We start from the raw sequence: 19,216 nt of genomic DNA, 5'->3' as shown, positions 1-19,216 counted from the left end.
CGGTAAAGTCTCTATGAGATTAGAGCTGCTCTTCCCCACTTAGAAATTAGAAGGAGTAATTAATGGCATCTTTTTGTCTGCCTGATTGATTGATTTATTTGTTTTTAAAGTGCTGCCTTGGAACCCCCCCAGCCTTTTGCTGTTCTCATGCCTTTTAGCAGTTATTTCTAGTGCCTCTAGTGCACACACCTACATTTTTCTCCATTCCTCTGGACAAAATTGTGCTCCCTCAGTAAGGAATGTGCTCTGGGTGATAAGCATGTATTCTATATGTGTGTGAAAGGAACTATGTATTAGCAACAATGGCTCACTTAACTATTTCAGACAGCATATATTTAGGGTGGCTAAAAATAGTTTTAATTTCAGAGACTCTCAGGAGCTTTGGTCGTTGATCAGGCATTCCTTGCATTCTGCAGGAAGATGCTCTGAAGGCTGACATGCAGCAATCTAAGCCAGTGGCAGAAGATATTTTGCCCTGAATTTGGGCAATTCCAGGAGTGCTGCCTCTGCAGGATTTGGGGGACACAGTTGTAGGAGTAGTAGCACACACTAAGGTTGCTTTTTAGAATGTTTCCTAGAGCTGAAGCTTTTATGTTGCCTCAGTCAGACTCCAGAATCTAAATCATGTCTTTCATGGCTGTCTTCCTTGTAGTCTTAAAAAAACCCACCTGGAAATCAATAAAAAGCATATTAGGATGCACTGAAATTATCCCTCTACCATTGCCAGACTTTTCAATGCCAGTAACTGGGACAAAGCTGATTTAGGTCAAGGTATTTGGAGAGAAATCAGATGTGATGCTACTACAATTTGGGCAATTAAGCAAAGAGCTCAGAGGCTGGAATAAAAAAGAGGATGGCACTCAAGGAGAATCAATCTAAAATTTATACATTAGAGCTGTGAGTGTGCCTCCTTCTCACAGTTCTGACTCCATGTGAGGTGGGAAAGCCATGTGAGCAACGTGGCACAAAGGAATTGTTCTTCTAGCTGTGAAATGAAATTGGTAACCTCCAGCAGGGTTACCTGGTGCATGTTTGGCAAAAGGCAAAGTTCTTTTTCCCAAGTTTATCTGCAGCATGTAGAATTCACATAGGCTGGGAAAGTCACGTATTCCAGGTTCTCTGGGATGTGTGGCCGCTGGCAGGGAGCAATGTGCTGTCACACAGATGGAGTCAGGCTCCAAAGCAAGGCAGCTGCGCCCACCCAGTCCCTGGAAACAGTCCCCAGCCTTTGCTGCTTCCCAGATCCTGCAGTGGGAGTGCCCTTGGAGGTGCTGGCCAAGCAGGATTTAGTAGCCCAGCAGAGGGTCAGTGCTCAGGAGGGGCTGCATGAGGTGGCTGACATTCCATCCGCATTGCTGTCCCTGGACCTCCCTGGGATAGGGATTTAGGATGAAGTTTTGGCACAGCAGGTGCTCACAGGAGTCATTCCAACACCTTGGGTGGTTTCATCTCCTGTGCAGGGGGATGCAGGTTGCTGAGCACCTTGGGAACTTGGGCTCCTGGGTGTCCCTGAACCCGTCCATCAAGGGCAGTATCCAAGTCACCCTGACACAGCTTTTGGCAATTCCAGCTTTGTGGGAAACATTAGCTCTTTCTATAGTGCCTCCAAGATTTAAACCTTTGCCTAAGAGCTTGGTTAACGTTTAAACTCCATTCTACAACACCCAGATACAAATTTAATTTGAATTATAAGGGATTTGCACAATATTTGGTGTTTAAATCAAAGTTTCCCTCCCTTAGTTTTGGAAGCACATATCATTTCTGCCGTTTGGTGGGGCACCACCATTTCCTTCTGTTCTTCTTAACAAACTCTGTTATTTTTCTGATCTTTCCTTGTGTGCTTAAGACTTAGTTCACATTCCAAACTATTTTGCATAGAATCAAACTCAGTGGGGCTTCGCTGTTTGTTAATTTTGGGATTTGGGTTGCAGAGAAAATTTAGGTGGCAGGAGAACAAGTCTGCAAAATTGTGATTTTGGACATCTTTTCTAGTGATTCTAAAATTACTGTTGGTACAAATGAAGCTGCTGCTTTCTGACTGAAAATCCTGTTATGTTGTTGTTGCTTGGGCTTTGTTTGGCATTGTCTCCCTCTCTTCACTGCCTGTGCTCAGGTTTGGGGCATGCTTATCTCCACAAGGCTCTTCTGCTGAGCTGCTTTGTTGGCATGAGGTTGTGCAGCTCTTGAGGGAAATGAAATGAACTGTCAGTGTGTAACAGCACAGACTCGCCCCCAGCATCCCCCAGCTGACCATGGTGCTGCTGGCTCCGGGTGCTGAAAGGAAGCAGGTGACAGCTTTGGCTTCCTTCTGGCCACTAGAAGGCAGGAAGTGTCTCCAAAGGAGTTTTCAAAGCTTTGTTTGGATACAGAACCAGACTGTGGAGCAAATGTCCCCGAAGGAGAGGCTGCAGCATCTCTGGCTGCTGTGGGCTGGGAGCAGTGCAGAAGGCAAAGCCTTGCTCCACTGCTTCTGCCTTTTGCTGGGAGTGTGTTCCCTTAGGACTGGTTCTCTCTGTAGCCAAGGTGGGGCGTCTTTAAAGGGCAGGAAATTGCCTCGTGCTCGGTGAGTCACCAGATCATCCCAAAATAGATTTTTATTTCCAAATTATTTACAAACAAAATCAAACCTAATGAAAGGTTTGTTGATGATTCTTATTCGCTGTGACAAAATGCTGTGAGGAATCTGCTGTTATCCTCCTCTGATGCTTGTTCACTCACCAAAATAAATCATTCCCTCTTAACAGAGGAGCTTTTTGCACTTGTACTCTTTCTTGAGAAGATAAAAAGTGGTTATTCTGTGTGGAGAGTAAGTAAATTAGAATGTCGCTTGTTTGAAGTGGTAACAAAAAGCCTTATTATGAATTAATGAAGTTGCTCTTATAAACAAGTTTGTTTTCTTTAAAAAGAGCTGTGAAAGTTGTCTTGGGTTGCTTTTGTTGAGTTAATGTTGTGTAACATGGAATTTGTGTCTCCTGTCTGTTTTACATTACAATTGTGCCTATAGATTTGGATGCTCTATTGAGGTTGTTTTACACTGAGCATTTCCATGTAACTATGCTGTGCAATGACTCCACCACTGATATCTCTTCTTGGGGTTTATCTTCAATTTGGGAAGTCTGACATAAAACACACACAAAGCTGCAGTATGGTTGGTGCAATCAGAAATTTTCTAAATTGAAGTAGGACACTCGCATATCAGCGGCTGACTGATGGGTGTTTCTTCATTTTGATCTAACAAAGAAAACATTTTTTATGTGAGTTTGATTATTTTGTATGTGCTTAGACACTCCTCAGGCCCAGACTTCAGTCCTCATTCCCATGGCCCCCAAATTAAATTTCCAAGGGATTCCAAGTTTAAGGCAGCCTTGTTAAAACTAACGTGGCTTTAAGGAAGAATTATCTCCATCTGCTCTAAGATTAGGCTTTCCTGCATAAAGAGGGATGCATGAGCAATACATTTTTTTTTAAATATTGTTCTTAGAGCAGATGCATTTTCTGGAAAGTGACTGTATGTGGGAGGAGGAAATATAGATTATCAACACATGATGACAACACTTTCTGTCAATATATCTGTGTAATCTCTGGGAAGGTTTTAACAGAAAATCATTGAAATGTACAAAACCAGGCGGTTTATATCCCATGTACAGGGTTTAATTTTAAATTGTGTTGCCTGACTTAGGGTGCTTACCTAATGTAAATGAATATTGGGCTGTATTATTAATGCTCATAAAGAGATCTATATTTTGATCCATATTTTAGAATTCTCTGCCTAATGGTCTTTAGTGTAGGTATGCACAGCTTTAAAAATAGAAGGGCTCAGCCTGAGAGCTTCTACCTCCTGTAAATACTTATCAAGTGGTTCATTCAGAATTCAAATAAAGATCCATTGTCCTCCCAGTGCTTGCATAACAGCACTGTAACTCCCCATTTGAAAAACTATGATATTTTTAGGGTGGAACACAGCCTCCTGTTTTCCTCCAGCGTTGGGGTGGGAATTGTTTCATGGGGGTCTGAAGCCCTTCATCCCTTTGGGGGCAGGGTGTGCAGGTGGGCGATGTTTCGAGGGCACAGCGGGAATGGTAATGCTGCCTCAGCTCCCTCTGCTCCCCATCCCTGACCCACACAGCAGCACAGGAGGAGATGGAGCTGCTCCAGGGATGGGCCTGGCTTGGACATGCACTCTGCCCAAAGGGAATCCTGTTCTTCCTGCTGCCCTGGAGGAGTTGTCCCAGAGGAGCTGACAGAGGCAACAGGGGCCGAAAGGAGGCTCATCCAAAACTCATCAGCAGAGCAGCTCCACCTGCTGTGCCACACTGAGCTGGCCCAGCTCTCAGATCACAGTGACAGTCTGTGATCCAGACCAAAATTATCCTCTCAAGTTTGATTATTTTTTTCCCTCTGGAGTCAGTTTATCAGAAGAGCCTTGTGAAGCATCAGTGACTGTGCGGAGGGAGCAGCAAACTGGGATGTTGGGTGACTGGCCATCAGAGGAGCATGGAGGGATGGGAGTTTGTTTTGCCACTGCTTGAAGGAGCAGTTTGGATCCTTTTCCCTTTCCCTTTCCCTTTCCCTTTCCCTTTCCCTTTCCCTTTCCCTTTCCCTTTCCCTGGAGCACCCCCAACAGAGGAGGATGACTGGATGTGCCAGGGGAAAGAGATGGAAGCAGCTCTGGTTGCAGTGGTTAAGCAGTTTTAGATTTTCGTGCATGCTTTAATCTGTGAAGGGCAGACATGCTAGAGAGGTTTCTTTACCATATGGGTGACCTCTAGTTTGCTATTTTTGGTACCCTATTTTTGGTGCTGTCTATGTACCATAATTTATAGGCTATGAGAACAAATTCAATATAGGAGGCATGTTCACAAGATGAATAATGTAAAGGTACTCTCTGTTGCACTGCAAACTTAATTTTCATTTCACTGAATTTTAAACTAGTACTTTTTTTTTTTGAGAATTGGAATGTGGGGGGAAAAATAGTTATCGACTTATCTTCAGTGAGTTTATTTTAAGGAAAAAAGAAGCAAAACAGATGTTCCCAGCTCATTGGATATTTTTTTTCCCTGAGAGAAGTTCAAACATGAGAAGCTGCCACCTCTTGCACCTGGCAGACATTGGACAAATTCATCTTAAGTGCCACTTAATTGATTGCGGAACACTGCAGTTCAATCAACTGCAATAAAGTTAATTGAACCTCTCCAATGAAATGTGACTTAAACCAAAGGATTCAAGACAGGAACAGGCACTAATTAATGGAGGCCATTATTTTTAGTAGGAGAGGGTCCAAGGAATTGAGTGATGTTTAAATGTTCTGTGTAGTCTCATGAGGATGGAAGTCACTTGCAACAGCTTTCAGGTTAGATATAAGTATGCAAAATCCAAAATTTTAGATAAGAGTGCTAATTTAACACAGTTCTGCCTTTTAAATTGTGCTATGGATAAGAGAGGAAAAGCAGCCCTTAACCCATCTGCTGCTTTTTTGGGGTATCAGCTTTGATCCCAAACTAATCCAGTGAGTTTGTACTTACTAGAAGTAAACAAGTTGTGCATTCCCCTTGAGGGGGATCAGACACTGGCATGAGGCCAGTCTGAGGTGGGTGAAACACAGATGAGTGTATGACCATCTTTATAGCTTGGTTTGACTAAAGTTAGATACATTAAAAAAAAAATTTAAAAGGTCTTTGAAAGACTGACAGCTGTTACGCTCCATTCAGGTTTTCAACTTTGCCATATTATCAAAACATGTGTTTGACCAAGGCAGGACATAACTCCCACATATGTTTGTAGAATGCTGGGAAAGTAAGGGGAAAATAAAGTCTATTTATGCTTTTGGTAGCTTTACACAGGAAAAAAATAGTACAAACTGGTTACACCCAGGACAGAAATTACAAAAAATAGCGCTTCTTCTCAGAGGTTCTGGGCCTAACAGGAATAGCAGGGACAAGAAAACTGAGAAGTTCCGAGATGGAGCTTGGCTAAATGTTAAGAAACAAATTTTGTGATGCAGTTGCCATGGCAACCAAGGAGTCTGGAGTTTATGATCTGAGATGCCTCTTCTTTCCAGTGCCTCTCTCAGAAATAGATGCTCCTGAGTGCAACTGCAGCTTTGGTGTGACTTGTGGGGATGAAGTGGCTGAGCCCTTCCTCGACAGCTCTGCTGTCTCCAGGCAGAGACCACATCCCTCAGCATTTCTGCCACTGCTGGATGAGCCCAGGGAAAAGTCTTTGCCTGGCTGGAGCAGCCATGCAGATCCCAGGCTCCATCAGGCTCCAGCCTGTCCTGCTGCCCTCACCCAGAACAAGCACCAGGCAGTGACATCTCCCTTTGCCACAGAAGCTGCAGCAGAGAAGGCACAACATTCCCCATGTGCAATCAGGGGCAAATGTGTTGACAGGATGGAATCCAAAACTTCAGTACATTCTCTCTCCACAGGGTGTTTTCTTTCAGGCATCTTATCTCTTGTTTGTGTGCCCCAATATTTGAGTTGATGCCACGACATTTATACTGTAGCAAGGCTACGAATGATTTTGATGTTTTTCCCTTAATTCATATGTCCTTTTTTTTCTGAAAGGCTGTCAAATACTTCCTAATAATATTTCTTCTTCAGGAGAAACCCCATAATTGACAGGATTCAGGTGGGAGGTCACCTCCTTTGATCACCTAGTCCAATTCCATGCTCACTGGCTTCATCTTTACATCATCCCATGCACCAGGGCAGGCAAATCAGGTGGATTACTGCAAAAACATCATTAATGAAGATTCAGCTGGAATTTCCACATCCTTGTATCCCTGCTTCTGTGAAGCTTTTTGTTGGTTTTTTTTCTTTTTAAAGCACCTTTTAGATCAACAGAGTGCTTGAAGCCTCTGAAGCATCTTTTAAACCAAAGTAGATTAAATGGGATATGGTTAAACACCTGTGAGAATCAGTGATGTTTATGTGGGAGATCAGAATGTAAACAAACTTCCCATTTCTATTAGAAAATCTTCAGGAATTTTCCAGAGACTCTTCAAGGCCTGTTTCAGAAACTGTTAAAATAAATGAATAGTTGGAGCCTGGTGGACTGAAGCCATTTTCTTCTCTCTATTTAAGCTTCTGTGGTGGGATGGGAATAATTGGGTTTGCAGAGACAAATTAATAAATTAACTCCCATTATGGGACTCATTTATATATTATATTATTAATTTCTATTTAATCCAAGACACAGGTTAAAGTCATGTGCTAGCTTTTTGAGACAGTGAATCTTGATATCATTTGTGGTGAAGTGCATTTTGTAAGCACATAAAATGTCATTACACCAAAGCATCTTTTGGCTTTGGACCTTTTTAACTTGCCTCCTCCTTTGGATCTGTGTTTTTTTTGCATTCAGTCCTTTCCTGGGATGCTCAATAAGAAGTATGCTGCCAACAGAATTTGCTCAAAATTACTTTCACAGAAGCCTTTCTGGATTCACTATGTACCCTTGTGCTGTCCATGAGCCCGTTAAATCCAGCTTTAGAATGAATTTAGAAGACAAAATAATAGAGTTTTTGACACTAAATATTCTTCTTAGGTGCAAATCTGGGACATTTGTGCTGGTTTGTGCGAAATGCTGCTCCAGCCCCTCCCAGTATGGCCCCAAATACCACAACCCCTTGCTGGTTTTCAGTGGGCGACCCCTGGGTTGGCACTGTGGGTACACTGAGAGCATAAATAACCTCCCCAAAAGTCTCTGGGTCACTGTGTCTTTCTTCCTCTCACATTTGAGTCTCCAGATGGGAAACTCTTACTGGCTGCTGACAGGCAGTGCCACGTGCACAGCTCTGTGGTTACTTGAAATGCAGAAGCATAATTTGAGCCTGCAAAATCACTTGGGAGCTATTTATTTTCACTGGTACAAATTGTGATTGGGTTTGTGTGTGTGAAATATTTATCAAAAAGGGTGAATTTTAAAAAGTGTGTAGGCAGGGGGTTGTAAGTGTGTGTAACGGGTTTGGGGGTTTGTTGGGGTTTTTTTTCCAAGTAGTTCAGTGGATGAGGAAGAGCTTCTGAGAAGCTTCTTCTGGGAGGATGTGATTCCCAACTTCAACCATTCTGCAATGGGCATCCCAAGCATAACAATGGAGTTCTGTCTACTTAATTGCTGTTAAAAATGATTGACTGCCTTTTCCACCGAGGGAATGTTTTGGTAATGGAAGGATTAGGATGATGCATTGAAGAAATCAAGATTTTTTTTAATCCTTTTTTTTTTTAATTAAGAGAACAAATTCTGCAAAACTCTCTTTCTCTGCTAGTGGTTATTTTTTTCCTTTTGCACCTTCCTACAGGAAGGCTGCTCTGGTGAATGTGTTCTAGCTCATGCATCTGCCAGCTTACAATGTGCAGGTTATTTTACTATTATATTGTATTTTAGTATATTAAATTTTATTATATTGTACTGTATTATATTACATTTTATTATATTCTATTATTTTTCAACCTAGTGCATAACTGCATTTCAAGGGAAAAAAAAGTTTTTAGCCAGCCTGTTTAGACTATTTTTAAAGACATTCATGAGATCATATTACTTCATCAGTTAATTCTCTCAAAGTAATTTGCATCCCACTGCCCAGTAAGCGGATGATAATAAAGAAAGATTTTCAAAAATACAGAATTCTGAGGCTTTTCCCAAGAGCCCAAAGAGGATAGAGTAGAGCTGTTGAAATTGTGAGGTGTCCCAAAGGACAGTTTTCCTTACATTTTGTTTTTTGCATGACCAGATTTCATTGATACAGCATAGACCCAGCCTCCTCACATGTCTATTTCTATTATCTATTTTCACTTTTTTATGAAGGACATGGCAGAATAATGTTTTGTGGAATTGTAGAAGGAAAATAAGAACAAAATAAGGTTTTGCAGTGAAAGATTGCAGAAAATATGCAGAAAGATCGGGTTAAAAAAGAGGGAAAGACAAATTTGTGCCTGGAAAACAACTTTACTCTGTTTTTAGAGCTTCCTTCCAGACTCCGAGCTGCTAAAACAAAAAGAAGTTTTTGAGTGTTTAAAGAGTGGGATTACATTTAATACGGAGAGGACAGGTGATTATGAAATGAATTGGCACAGTGGGAATAGATACCTGCTTTACTGGTTTACAAACTCCCCCTTGCCAAAGCTTGAAGTGGAAGTCGAGAGAGATTTGCCTCAAATTACTCACACCTGGAAAAGTTTTGTTGAATAAATCAAACTAAAACTGTCAGACAAACCTGCTTGAACTCTGGCGTCTCACTGCTTAACAACCCTTCCTGCAGCCATTTGGCTTCTGGATGAAATATTGAAGAAGGGTAAAAGAAATAATGTCACTTATAAGCTATTGACAATTCCCAAGTTATTACTATGTAATCATGCTCGAGTTTTACCCCCTGAGGTGCTAAAGACTGTTAAGATGAGGTTCTGCTCTTCTGGTTCCATGATTCTTTTGTTCTCTAGTATTTCTGCAGGACTCCGAGTTAAAGAACCTCCAGCTCTCCTATCAATATTTTTATTTTATTTATTTTCGGATCAATCCTTTCAGTCCCAGCTTTTGTAACTGTGCCTTTTCAACAAAGCTGCTATAAACAGTCATTTACAGGTTCTGTTTCTGAGGCAGCTTTAAAAAATGTGTTGTATATATTTGCTCCTGCTCTAAATGTTAAATATCATTGCACAGAACGATGGAACAGATGGGATGCTGCATAAGCTGTTTATCATATTACACATTTATCACTTTACACTAGTGAAGTGTACATGTGTTTGATTAATATTGACTTTTGATTTATTTGGAGGGCTCTATTTTTTGACAGCATTACGGATTACATGGTAATCCTTACTGGCTTCCAAGATGAAATTTAATTCCAGTAAAAATAGAGTGGATGCAATTCCATAATTTTTAATTACATGATTTTTTTTTTCCTGTGAAAAAGAATTACCTGTTTGAGGCTTTAATAATGGAAGGAATTCAGAAGTAAATGGATAACGCTGTTTGCTTCAGTATTTTAGACAGATTAAATTTAGATGTCATTGGTCCAGCTAAATAAATATCTCTTGGAATTAAATACCAGATGCTAAGGAGGTGTAAAATAAAGCAAACCAGCAAGAGTCCTATTTAAATCAATATTCTTTTATACCCTCCACCTACAGAACAAGAGAACTTCGTCTTTGCCTGCTCAACAGGTCTGGATGTTCAGCATGTGTTCCACCTACGTCACAGTGCATGGAACCAAAAAAGCATCTCCAAAAGCACCCCGAGCTCAGGCACTGAGCACACAGCTCGTCCTGGAGGCTCCCACTGCAGCACTCTGCTGAAAAGATGGTTTACCAATGCACTGGTTCATTAAAATGCATTTGGCTCAGCTGAAGCCTAAAAAAAGGGAAGGTTTTCCTTCCAGACAATGGATGGGAAAATGATTTCAAGTTGGAGTGGGGCAGCTCGTGCTGTTTGTTCTGCTAAACAGCAATAATATTTAATGAGAGACTCTGCTCTGAACTGTAAATCCTTCAGAGTGTGAGATGCCCAGCCTGTCAGAATAAATAGAGGAGGCTAAAAACACGTACTTTGAAAATGACTGTTCATTTTGGGAGGCATTGAGTGATCTCAGTGAAATATTACTGAGTCAGTGGAATTTTGGAGAGAGATCAACTTCCCAGCATGTATCCTGGCAGCAGCTCTTCCTCCATTCCTCAATATCTTTTATGTTCAAATAGCACAGGCAGCACTTCAGTCTTACATGTTGTCATAATTCAAATTTCAGATAACTTTCAGTGACTCCTTATAGATTGAATGAATAAATAAATTACTTTTGCTGTGCTTATTTACAGTTTTTATGCGTCTGCTTTCTTCTATGTCTATTAATTGATATTATGAAAAGACAAATCCAGCAAAAAGGATGATTTAGCACTAGAAATTACTGAGAGTGTATATATTTTTTTTTTGTGTGTTTTTTTTTTTTTCCTAAGCTATGTCTTGTTGCAGTACAGTTTGAAGTTTAATTGGCATAACCACAATAACTGCTCAGGGCTTTGTGTATTTAACTCTTCTTTTCCCATGGACACTCTTTGGGCCTCCTATGGCCCTCTTGCCTTTGCTTCCAGGACAGGAGATCCTTCCAGAAACTTGCAGAAGGAAAACGCTAGTCATTGTAAATAAAATATGTAAAGGGCAGGATTTGCTTGAATTTATTAGATGTGCATGTCCCAAAGGAGTAGCTTTGTTTTCTGGTCATCATGTCAGCTATGTACTGTTCCTTAAATACATATTTCATTAAAAGGCAGTAACCAGAAATTCTGTTTCTATCTGTTCCTTCCACGTTCTTTTTATAAAAATGATAGAACAAAAATTTTCTGCATTTTGGTCTAAAGGACTCCTTCCTTTCTGTGCAGGTTAATAATGAGAACGTAGTGAAAGTTGGCCACAGGCAGGTGGTGAACATGATTCGACAGGGGGGCAATCACCTCGTGCTGAAGGTTGTCACAGTAACCAGGAATCTTGATCCAGATGACACAGCAAGGAAGAAAGGTACATTTTTCTCTCTTCCTCATGGACTCTTCTGCTCTTCCTTCACAGAAAACTAAGTATGGGCATGAAATTTCTGTTTTCTAAATTCTGATTTATTAGACTTTGCTTCTCAAATTTGAAATGCCCTGTTCTTGTTTAATTTGGAGTGATTTAATTCTGTTGGGTTAGACATTAACAAGTGGCCAAAAGGGCAATATTCTTTCATCATGCTTGGCATTCATCTTTATGAGTTTTTCACATGTATATGTTTGAGGATCTTGTAGTAAAATTTCTTGCACTAGTGAGAGAGGAGAAGCACTAAGAGATGATCTTTTATTAATTTCAAATGTACTTGAAATGGGGGTAGTTTAGCAGTGTTTCTCACCCACCCATCCAAAAAAAACCCCACGAAAACTTCACCCCAAAAAAAAAGAGGAAACAACAAAGGAATTTACACTGTTTCCTTCACCTTAGATGCCCCAGAGTTTGGTTTCCCAGCTATGCTGGGAAGTCATTAGGCCCTCATAATTATCATTAAGCAGGAAAGATTGCTGCTGCTCATTGGCGCTCCTTGCAGCTGCAGCACATTGCTGAAAGTTCCTGTTCCTCCCACAGTCCCCTGAGTTCTCACTCACACACCTGGCTCTTCAGCACGGGGGCAGGTGAGGAGCTGGCACTGCAGGATCCCTCCTACTCAAAAAAATTACAACTTTCTGTCTGTGCTGGAAGTGTTTTTCACCTCTACTGCTTATTTAAAATAATAATAATTAAAAAGTAAAAAAGAGTGAGACCAGTTTGTGGGGTGGAGGGGAAAGGCTGTATTAAACTAAATCATGTCCCAGCATGGTGCTGCATTATTTTTGGCTTGATGGAAATACTGTTCACACATTTTAAACCTTTTTTGCCTCTGCCTTTTGGTATGTATTGTATTGACCTTAAATGTAGTGACAGGACAGGAGGCAATGCTTTAAACTGAAAGGCAGCAGGTTTAAGCTAAATATTAGTGGGAAATTCTTTACTGTGGGGGTGGTGAGGCCTGGCACAGGGTGCCCAGAGAGGCTGTGGCTACCCCACTCCTGGAAGTGTCCAGGGCCAGGATGGATGGGACTTTGAGCAACCTGGGATAGTGGAAGGTGCCCCTGCCTATGGCAGAGGGGTTGGAATGAGATGATCTTTTCTGACCACCAGAAATATTTGTTGCCAGGATACTAAAGCACAGATGGTAGTTTCTGGGCTAGATTATTGCCTGGATATTTTAAGACCTTATATATTCTGAGGATCACCCATTTTCCTTAGAGTCACCTTAACAATTGAGATCCATTTGAATGTTCTTTCCTGTATTTCTCAGATTGAACAGTTTCTTCAAAGGTTAAATTAATTTTGGCTGGTGCCCAGGAGGTTTTAGCCCTGCATATTCCTCAGAAGGGGCACCACTGTTGCGAGGTCCTTTCTCTAGAAAGCCCTTTTCCTGCTGGGAAACAGAAGTGCACAGTTATTTAGCTTTAAATGTTTCTATGTATCCTGTTACATAAAAGCTTGCGGATGTGTCAAGCAACCTACGCTAGAGCCAGAAACAGTGGAGAAATTCAGTCCATGAAAAGCATCTCAGGGCTTTTTCGTCCACATGTAGGTATTTATTCTCGCCTTATTTCATGGAGCTTATTCTTTTAAATGGCTATAGAATTGTGGCTGTGAGCATAGGGCTTCCAGAGGGTGTGTTTTGGCTGACACTTGTGTGTTTTTCTGTTCCATGCACAGCCCCACCACCTCCTAAGCGAGCTCCAACCACTGCACTGACCCTGCGCTCTAAGTCCATGACCTCAGAGCTTGAAGAGCTTGGTAAGAAAGTGTTTTTTGGCGAGCATGCTGGCTTGGTGGAGATGTAAATATCTATATGTCTCTATGTGAAATTGATGAAGGGAGCTGCACTGTGTACAGTGTCTAGAGCAGAGGAGGTTTTAAGAATGCTGCATCTTTGGAGAGTTCAAAATGTGCATGACTCGCATGAATGATTTTTGTGGAGACTTGTGCCTTTACTGCTGCGCAAGGGAATGTTGATACATTTTATGCATCATCAAAGTTTGGCACATCTACCAAAAAAGAAAAAAAAAAAAGAAAATAAAAGAAAATAATGCTGTATCATGTTTTGTTAGCTTTGCTTTCTAAATTTTCAGTTCATCTAATATTGTTTTATTTTAAATTTCTGTGGCCTCTCATTAGTGGATAAAGGTAAGCTGCAAGAAGCTGTTATTAAAAGCTGACAGTGTTAAAGCAGCTTCAACTTCAACTTGTTTCATTTGATCTGAAAAAGTGCATATTATGATATCACTTTGACTTCTGTGCATGATATAAACTTAATTCCTCTCACTATTGGTAATAAAAATTATTGAGCATTCAGTCTTTTATTTGCTAGTTTTGAGAAATGTGGTTGTAGATTCCTTTGCTTGATCATCCACGTTCTAGATATGCATAATTCTTCAGGAATTTGTATTCATTTTCTAGAAATGAGGAAGGTAATTGTCCTTTTCTTCCTGGTTTTAATCTGTTAGGTCATTAAAAGGTAGAATTTCTGCAGCTAGACTAAGACATGGAAATATGAATAAATCCCATATAAAATGAGAAAAGCCCAGTGCATATTTCTATGCGGCTATAACAGTAAAACAGAGTGTTTAGCAAGTGAGAAATGGGTATAAAACCAAACCACATCCCTCACTGCAGAGTAATAGATGATAATAATCCACACAATAAAACCATTTTTCCATGTAATTCTCCAATTAAATACTTAATTTTATGATCTTGGGGTTCTCCTGACATGGACTCATCTGAAGGCCAACTAGAAGAAATCATAGCCTTGTGGCCCCTTTTTTCCCCTGTAAGTCAGTGTTTTTTGGGGCAGATGGACCCCATCCATCCTTTAGTGAGTCTAGTCCCATAACTCCAGTGGGAAGTCTCCCAGCAAAGTGGTGCTGAAGTAGGTCTTCTCTACAGTCTAACAACCAAATGAAGACCAAAAAAAACCACCCCAGTCTGATTATTTAGCTCCAGGAAGTCTCAGAGAATTTGGTTTTTACATACAAGGAAGTTTAGGAGCTTAACTCAAGGTATCATCAGCTTGTGAATGCTCCATCATTTTTCTTCCAAGATTAAAATGTAAAATATTATTTCTGGAGCACCCTTCGTGGGTCTGGGTGTTTTCCATTTTCTTTTCTTTCATGGAGTGCTGAGAGCTTGTAAAACTTTGCTGGTTTATCAACCACCTTTCCCAAGGGGACAGCAATACTTAAGCACCATTTTTGCCCCTTTGTTATCCTCTTCTGCCAATTGCTTTCAAGCTGAGGATATTCTTCTATTTCTCTGACTTTTCAATCCTCCACAGCAGATATTGATCTTAAAGCAGAAGCAGCACTTTCCTAGAGGAGAACAGCTTGTTAATAGTAATGTCCCCAGTGGAGGCCATCATATTTTAGCTTTCCCACTCCCCTGCTCAAGCTGTGGCCCTTGCTCTGCTGTTTGTCCTCACCAAGTGGCAGAAACCACTGCAACTCCTTTAACAAGCAGCCATGGGACAAATTTTCATTTTAAAGCACATTTCCCATTCATGCCTTTATCCAGATGGGGCAGACATTGCAGTGGCAGGAGTTTTCTGTTCTGAGTAATAGTCCTGCACCGTGTTCCAGAGGTGTTTGTGCCCTAGGAAAGCTGTAGTAGTGGCAGAAATTTTCTTTCTTCCTAAAAAAGTCTGGAAATGCTACTTCTGTGAGACTCTGAACATTTGCCACCCTAGCAAACAATGTGACTGCTGTTCCAAATAACATCTGTGGTCTACCAATTTTCATATTTGCCCTGGAAAAGGGCTATTATCAGAAGGGACAAGAATTCTTAAATTGCACAGCAACTGAACAAGCTTCCACAGGGAAAGTGTTGTCCCTATCATCAGTAAAAAGTTGTCTCCTGACATGAAACACAGCTTGTGTGTGTGTATTTATCTATAATTTATATATCCCTCTATGTATTTGTGTATATATTGGACATCTGTAAGAGCTATGAGAACACCCACATTTTTATAGCCATTAAACTCTCTAATGAATAAGCATTCCTTTCCATGCCATATATGTGCAAACCAAATAGGAAGAGCCTATAAATAAGCACTGTGGATGTTCTCATCAATACCTATGTGTAACCCTTTTTCCTGAGCTGGAGAAGCTCATGGTCTCAATAATGTCTCGTGACAAAGAATCCCATGGGCTAATTATGTGCTGTGTACAGATGTATTTCCTTTTTATTGGTTTTGAATGTGATGCCTTTAATTTTATTGAATGTCCCTTGTTACGTAGCAGAAGAAAAATGTAAATAGACACTCCCCATTTGTTTTCCCTTAGAATGCATAGTTTTGTAATATCTTCTAGCTAAGGTAAACTTTTTTTTTTTTTAAATTATCCATCTTGCAGTCATTAGAGTCACTTCCTTTGCCTGGCTCTGAACCCTACTTACAGTTTTATCGACATGTTTTGAGCTATTCTGTTCTTCACAATACAGAGCAGACCATCTGAGCTGTTCTCTTTCAAATTAATTAATCCAAAAGATGGCAAGTGTGCTAATGATTCCTTTCCATTTCAATCCGCAAAGATTTGGGAATGCCTGATGTTGTCGTAGTTTGACAGCCCTGGTATCAATAAGTTGCCCCACTTACTGCTTTTAAAAAAGAACTTAGAAAAAAAAAATCTGCATGTATCCCTAATAACTGCAGGGGAGAAATCCCTCAGAAACCCTGATAAACAGCTTGGCAAAAGCAGATTTTATCTACTGTGGTTTGAGAGATACCTGTTTAGCAGAGGTGAGCAGGGAGAGACTGGCATCTTAGAGGGAAGGATAATGTTTGCACTCAAAATGACAGACGAGGATTTAGCATATAAAAAATTACCTTCAGAATTGATTCACAGTTCCTTCCCTTTCTATTTCCAAGCTTCAGTACGGAAGAAGAAGGGTAAGGGGAAGCATTTTGTCTCTTGTTTAACCTGTTTCTCACCTTTCCATAGTGAAGGATAATAACAATGTAAATGTTGGCATATGGTCCAGTTTATTTTATGGTGTCAAATGTACATTAATTATTGTATATGTTTTTTTAGTTATTTAGTTAATAAATTGCAAACACACTAAGAAACTCAAACAGAAGACCACATTCGAAAATATCCCCTGCATTTCTTCCTTTTGTCTCCTTTCCTTCACCTTGCCTTTTTTTTCCTTCTCTGTACCCAACTCTTCTCCAACCCCTTCCATCTCATCTCCTCACAGTTCCTGTGCTGACTGGCAGCCACAGAGAATTAGTGGCCAGTGACCCCTCAGTGCAGTCCCACATTAGTGACCCCGCTCGTGTCCCAAACAGCCACACATTTTCCCATGCCCACACTGTGTCTGGCTCAGGAATCAGGGATCTTGCACACCACACCTGAGCTTCTCACCCTCAGAAATGCTGCTCTGTCTGGTAGAACATCTTCCACGCTGTCCTGTATGCATGGAGTGCCTTCCCTGGACTGATTCATGAGGCCACCTACCACCTTCTCCTTGAAATCTCTCCCAAAAGACCCACCTTCCCTAGATCCCCACTGAGCAATCATCCCAGCACTGATGGCGAGGCAGGGGGGCAGGTAGAAATAGCAGTGCTATTTTAATAGTTTTCATGAATGTATTTTTGTGTACAGAGAGTTTGTTTGTGTTGAGCTGTACTTTTTCCATGCTCCTGTATGTCATTTTGCTTCCCTAGACTGTGAGCTCTCCCAAGCAGGGGCTGTTCATTTCCACCTTCTCATGGAGCCTGGCCCAAGGAAGAGTCTCCCACTTCCCTGAGCCCCTGGGTGGTAGCTGGTGAAAAACAGGCTGTGTCCTGCTCTTGGATGAGGTTCAGTGTCATGGAAAGGAAATCTAGGCTGTAGGCAGTGTCTTCTCTCAGCAAGGAAGCTTTCCCTTTTTGACATTTAATAGGATGGAATTGGGTTATTTTCCACTCTTTATTTTCCTGCTCTTTCCTGACCTCCTTTCAGGTGGTTAGCAGAGGTTCCAGCTAGGGATATTTGCCATTCTCCATTCAGAGATTATGACAGAATAAACCACATTGCTACTGAAAAATATGTTTTGGCAGCATATAAAAAAAAATCTTTGCGTTGTTGTGTAGAGTCTTCTGTCAACCACGAATTCAGTTTTCTGGGTCAGAGATGATGGAGGCATTAAGATAACAATAATGGCTTCTGTGGTTCTTGTCTGACTGGTCTTGTTGGTTATCTCTGGAGATGGGTTCTGGTTCATTGGGAAAGCAGGGGAAAGGCAGGACAGGACATAGGCTGTATTTTTTGATATTCAGGATAGAAGATAGGGTATTTGTGCCTAAAAAGGTGATAAAATCCTTATGTTTGGAGCAGCATGGCATAGGCAGTTCTGTCATTTTACTGCAGTTACAAAGCATAAATTTAACTAAAATTTAACTTCATCTGTGCCACTGACTTTCTGCTTGCAGTAGTTGCCTGACTCAGAGGTAGCGTCCAACCTTGAAATGCGTCTGTGGAAGGGTCGTGTTTCCAAACTACTTTCTGGATTTTGTGGGATACCTGGGATGGGGGAGAGGTGTTCTTCTTTCCTGTGCCTTGTAGTTTTCCAGGAACCATTGTATGAGTAAGTTATGGCAATGTGTAAACCAAGAGTTGTAGCAGCAATTTGCTGGAGGCAGCACTTAAAATGTGATTCCATTAATACTGAACAATAACCAGGATATTTGTGCAGCAAATTGAAATGAAGGTTTGAAAACACTCTGAAAATGAAAGATTAAGGGAAAAGTTTGAGGTCATAATCTTCATCATCATGACGGGAAAATAGGTATCAGAGCTTCAAAATTAATATTTTAAAATATTTTAAATTTAACTCTGTTCATAATAAGTTTATGCAGCTGGTGGAGAGCTTGGTTTTAAATGGCTTTTCTTCAGTTTTTGTTTTGACTTATGAATAACTCCTTGTGGAGGAAGAATTTGAAAATTATATGATCCTTAAAGAACACATCCATAAGCTAAGATCTGTAAATGTCTAGATATCTGATTTAAATGTTTCCTGCTCCTCAGCTTTCTTTGCTGCCAGGAAATGGGTTTAATTTAGTGAGTAATTTGGGATTTTCAGTGAAAGCTGAAGTGGACAGTGTTGAATTTTAAAATATCTAATATAAAATCCTTTAAGAGAAAGGACAAAATGAAGAACAGAGCAGGTTAAATTTCCACAGCAAAATGGAAATGACAAATAATCCTTCTGCATTAATAAATAGTCTGCTGGCAGTGTCACATGGGTGTCAATTGTGAGCTGGGGTGGGGCTTTGTTCTTAGATTTGATATGGTAATCAATATAAAATATTGATATATACCATACACTGATAAAGTATGTGTGTTGGTCCTGGTCTTTGGGCTTTGGTGTGGGCTGCAGTACCAACTAAAAAATAAAGGATTTTGTCCTTTGAAGGGTTTAGATTCTGTCACCACCTCACAGGTACACAATAACTGTGGTATCATCAACACAGAATATTGTCGCCTGGCATCAAGTCTGACCAGCATTTGAATAGAAAAAATATCAGTTGATGGCATTCAAAAGAAATATTATTAGCTCTGTCTGCAATAAGCATTCCCACTTCATCCCATTCCTGTTGTCCATTGTTTCAAAGGTGGCACCTTCCAATGGCATCTGAAACAATGAAATTGCAGAGCAA

At 40.6% G+C, this 19,216-nt stretch overlaps 1 protein-coding gene across 1 annotated transcript in view; it reads left to right on the top strand.

The window, feature by feature from the left end:
• Nucleotides 1-19,216, top strand: part of SHANK2 (SH3 and multiple ankyrin repeat domains 2) — a gene marked incomplete at both ends in the record, with an annotated part of 241,253 nt that overhangs the window by 194,500 nt on the left and 27,537 nt on the right. Inside the window, 2 exons of the mRNA XM_084208756.1 lie at nucleotides 11,367-11,502; nucleotides 13,240-13,320. Coding sequence (XP_084064882.1) covers nucleotides 11,367-11,502; nucleotides 13,240-13,320 — 217 coding nt within the window. The remainder of the gene's footprint in view (nucleotides 1-11,366; nucleotides 11,503-13,239; nucleotides 13,321-19,216) is intronic.

Source organism: Fringilla coelebs (genome assembly GCF_963513975.1).
Source record: "Fringilla coelebs genome assembly, chromosome: 6".
Taxonomy (NCBI): Eukaryota; Metazoa; Chordata; class Aves; order Passeriformes; family Fringillidae; genus Fringilla; species Fringilla coelebs.
This window is presented reverse-complemented; position numbering and strand designations above follow the sequence as displayed.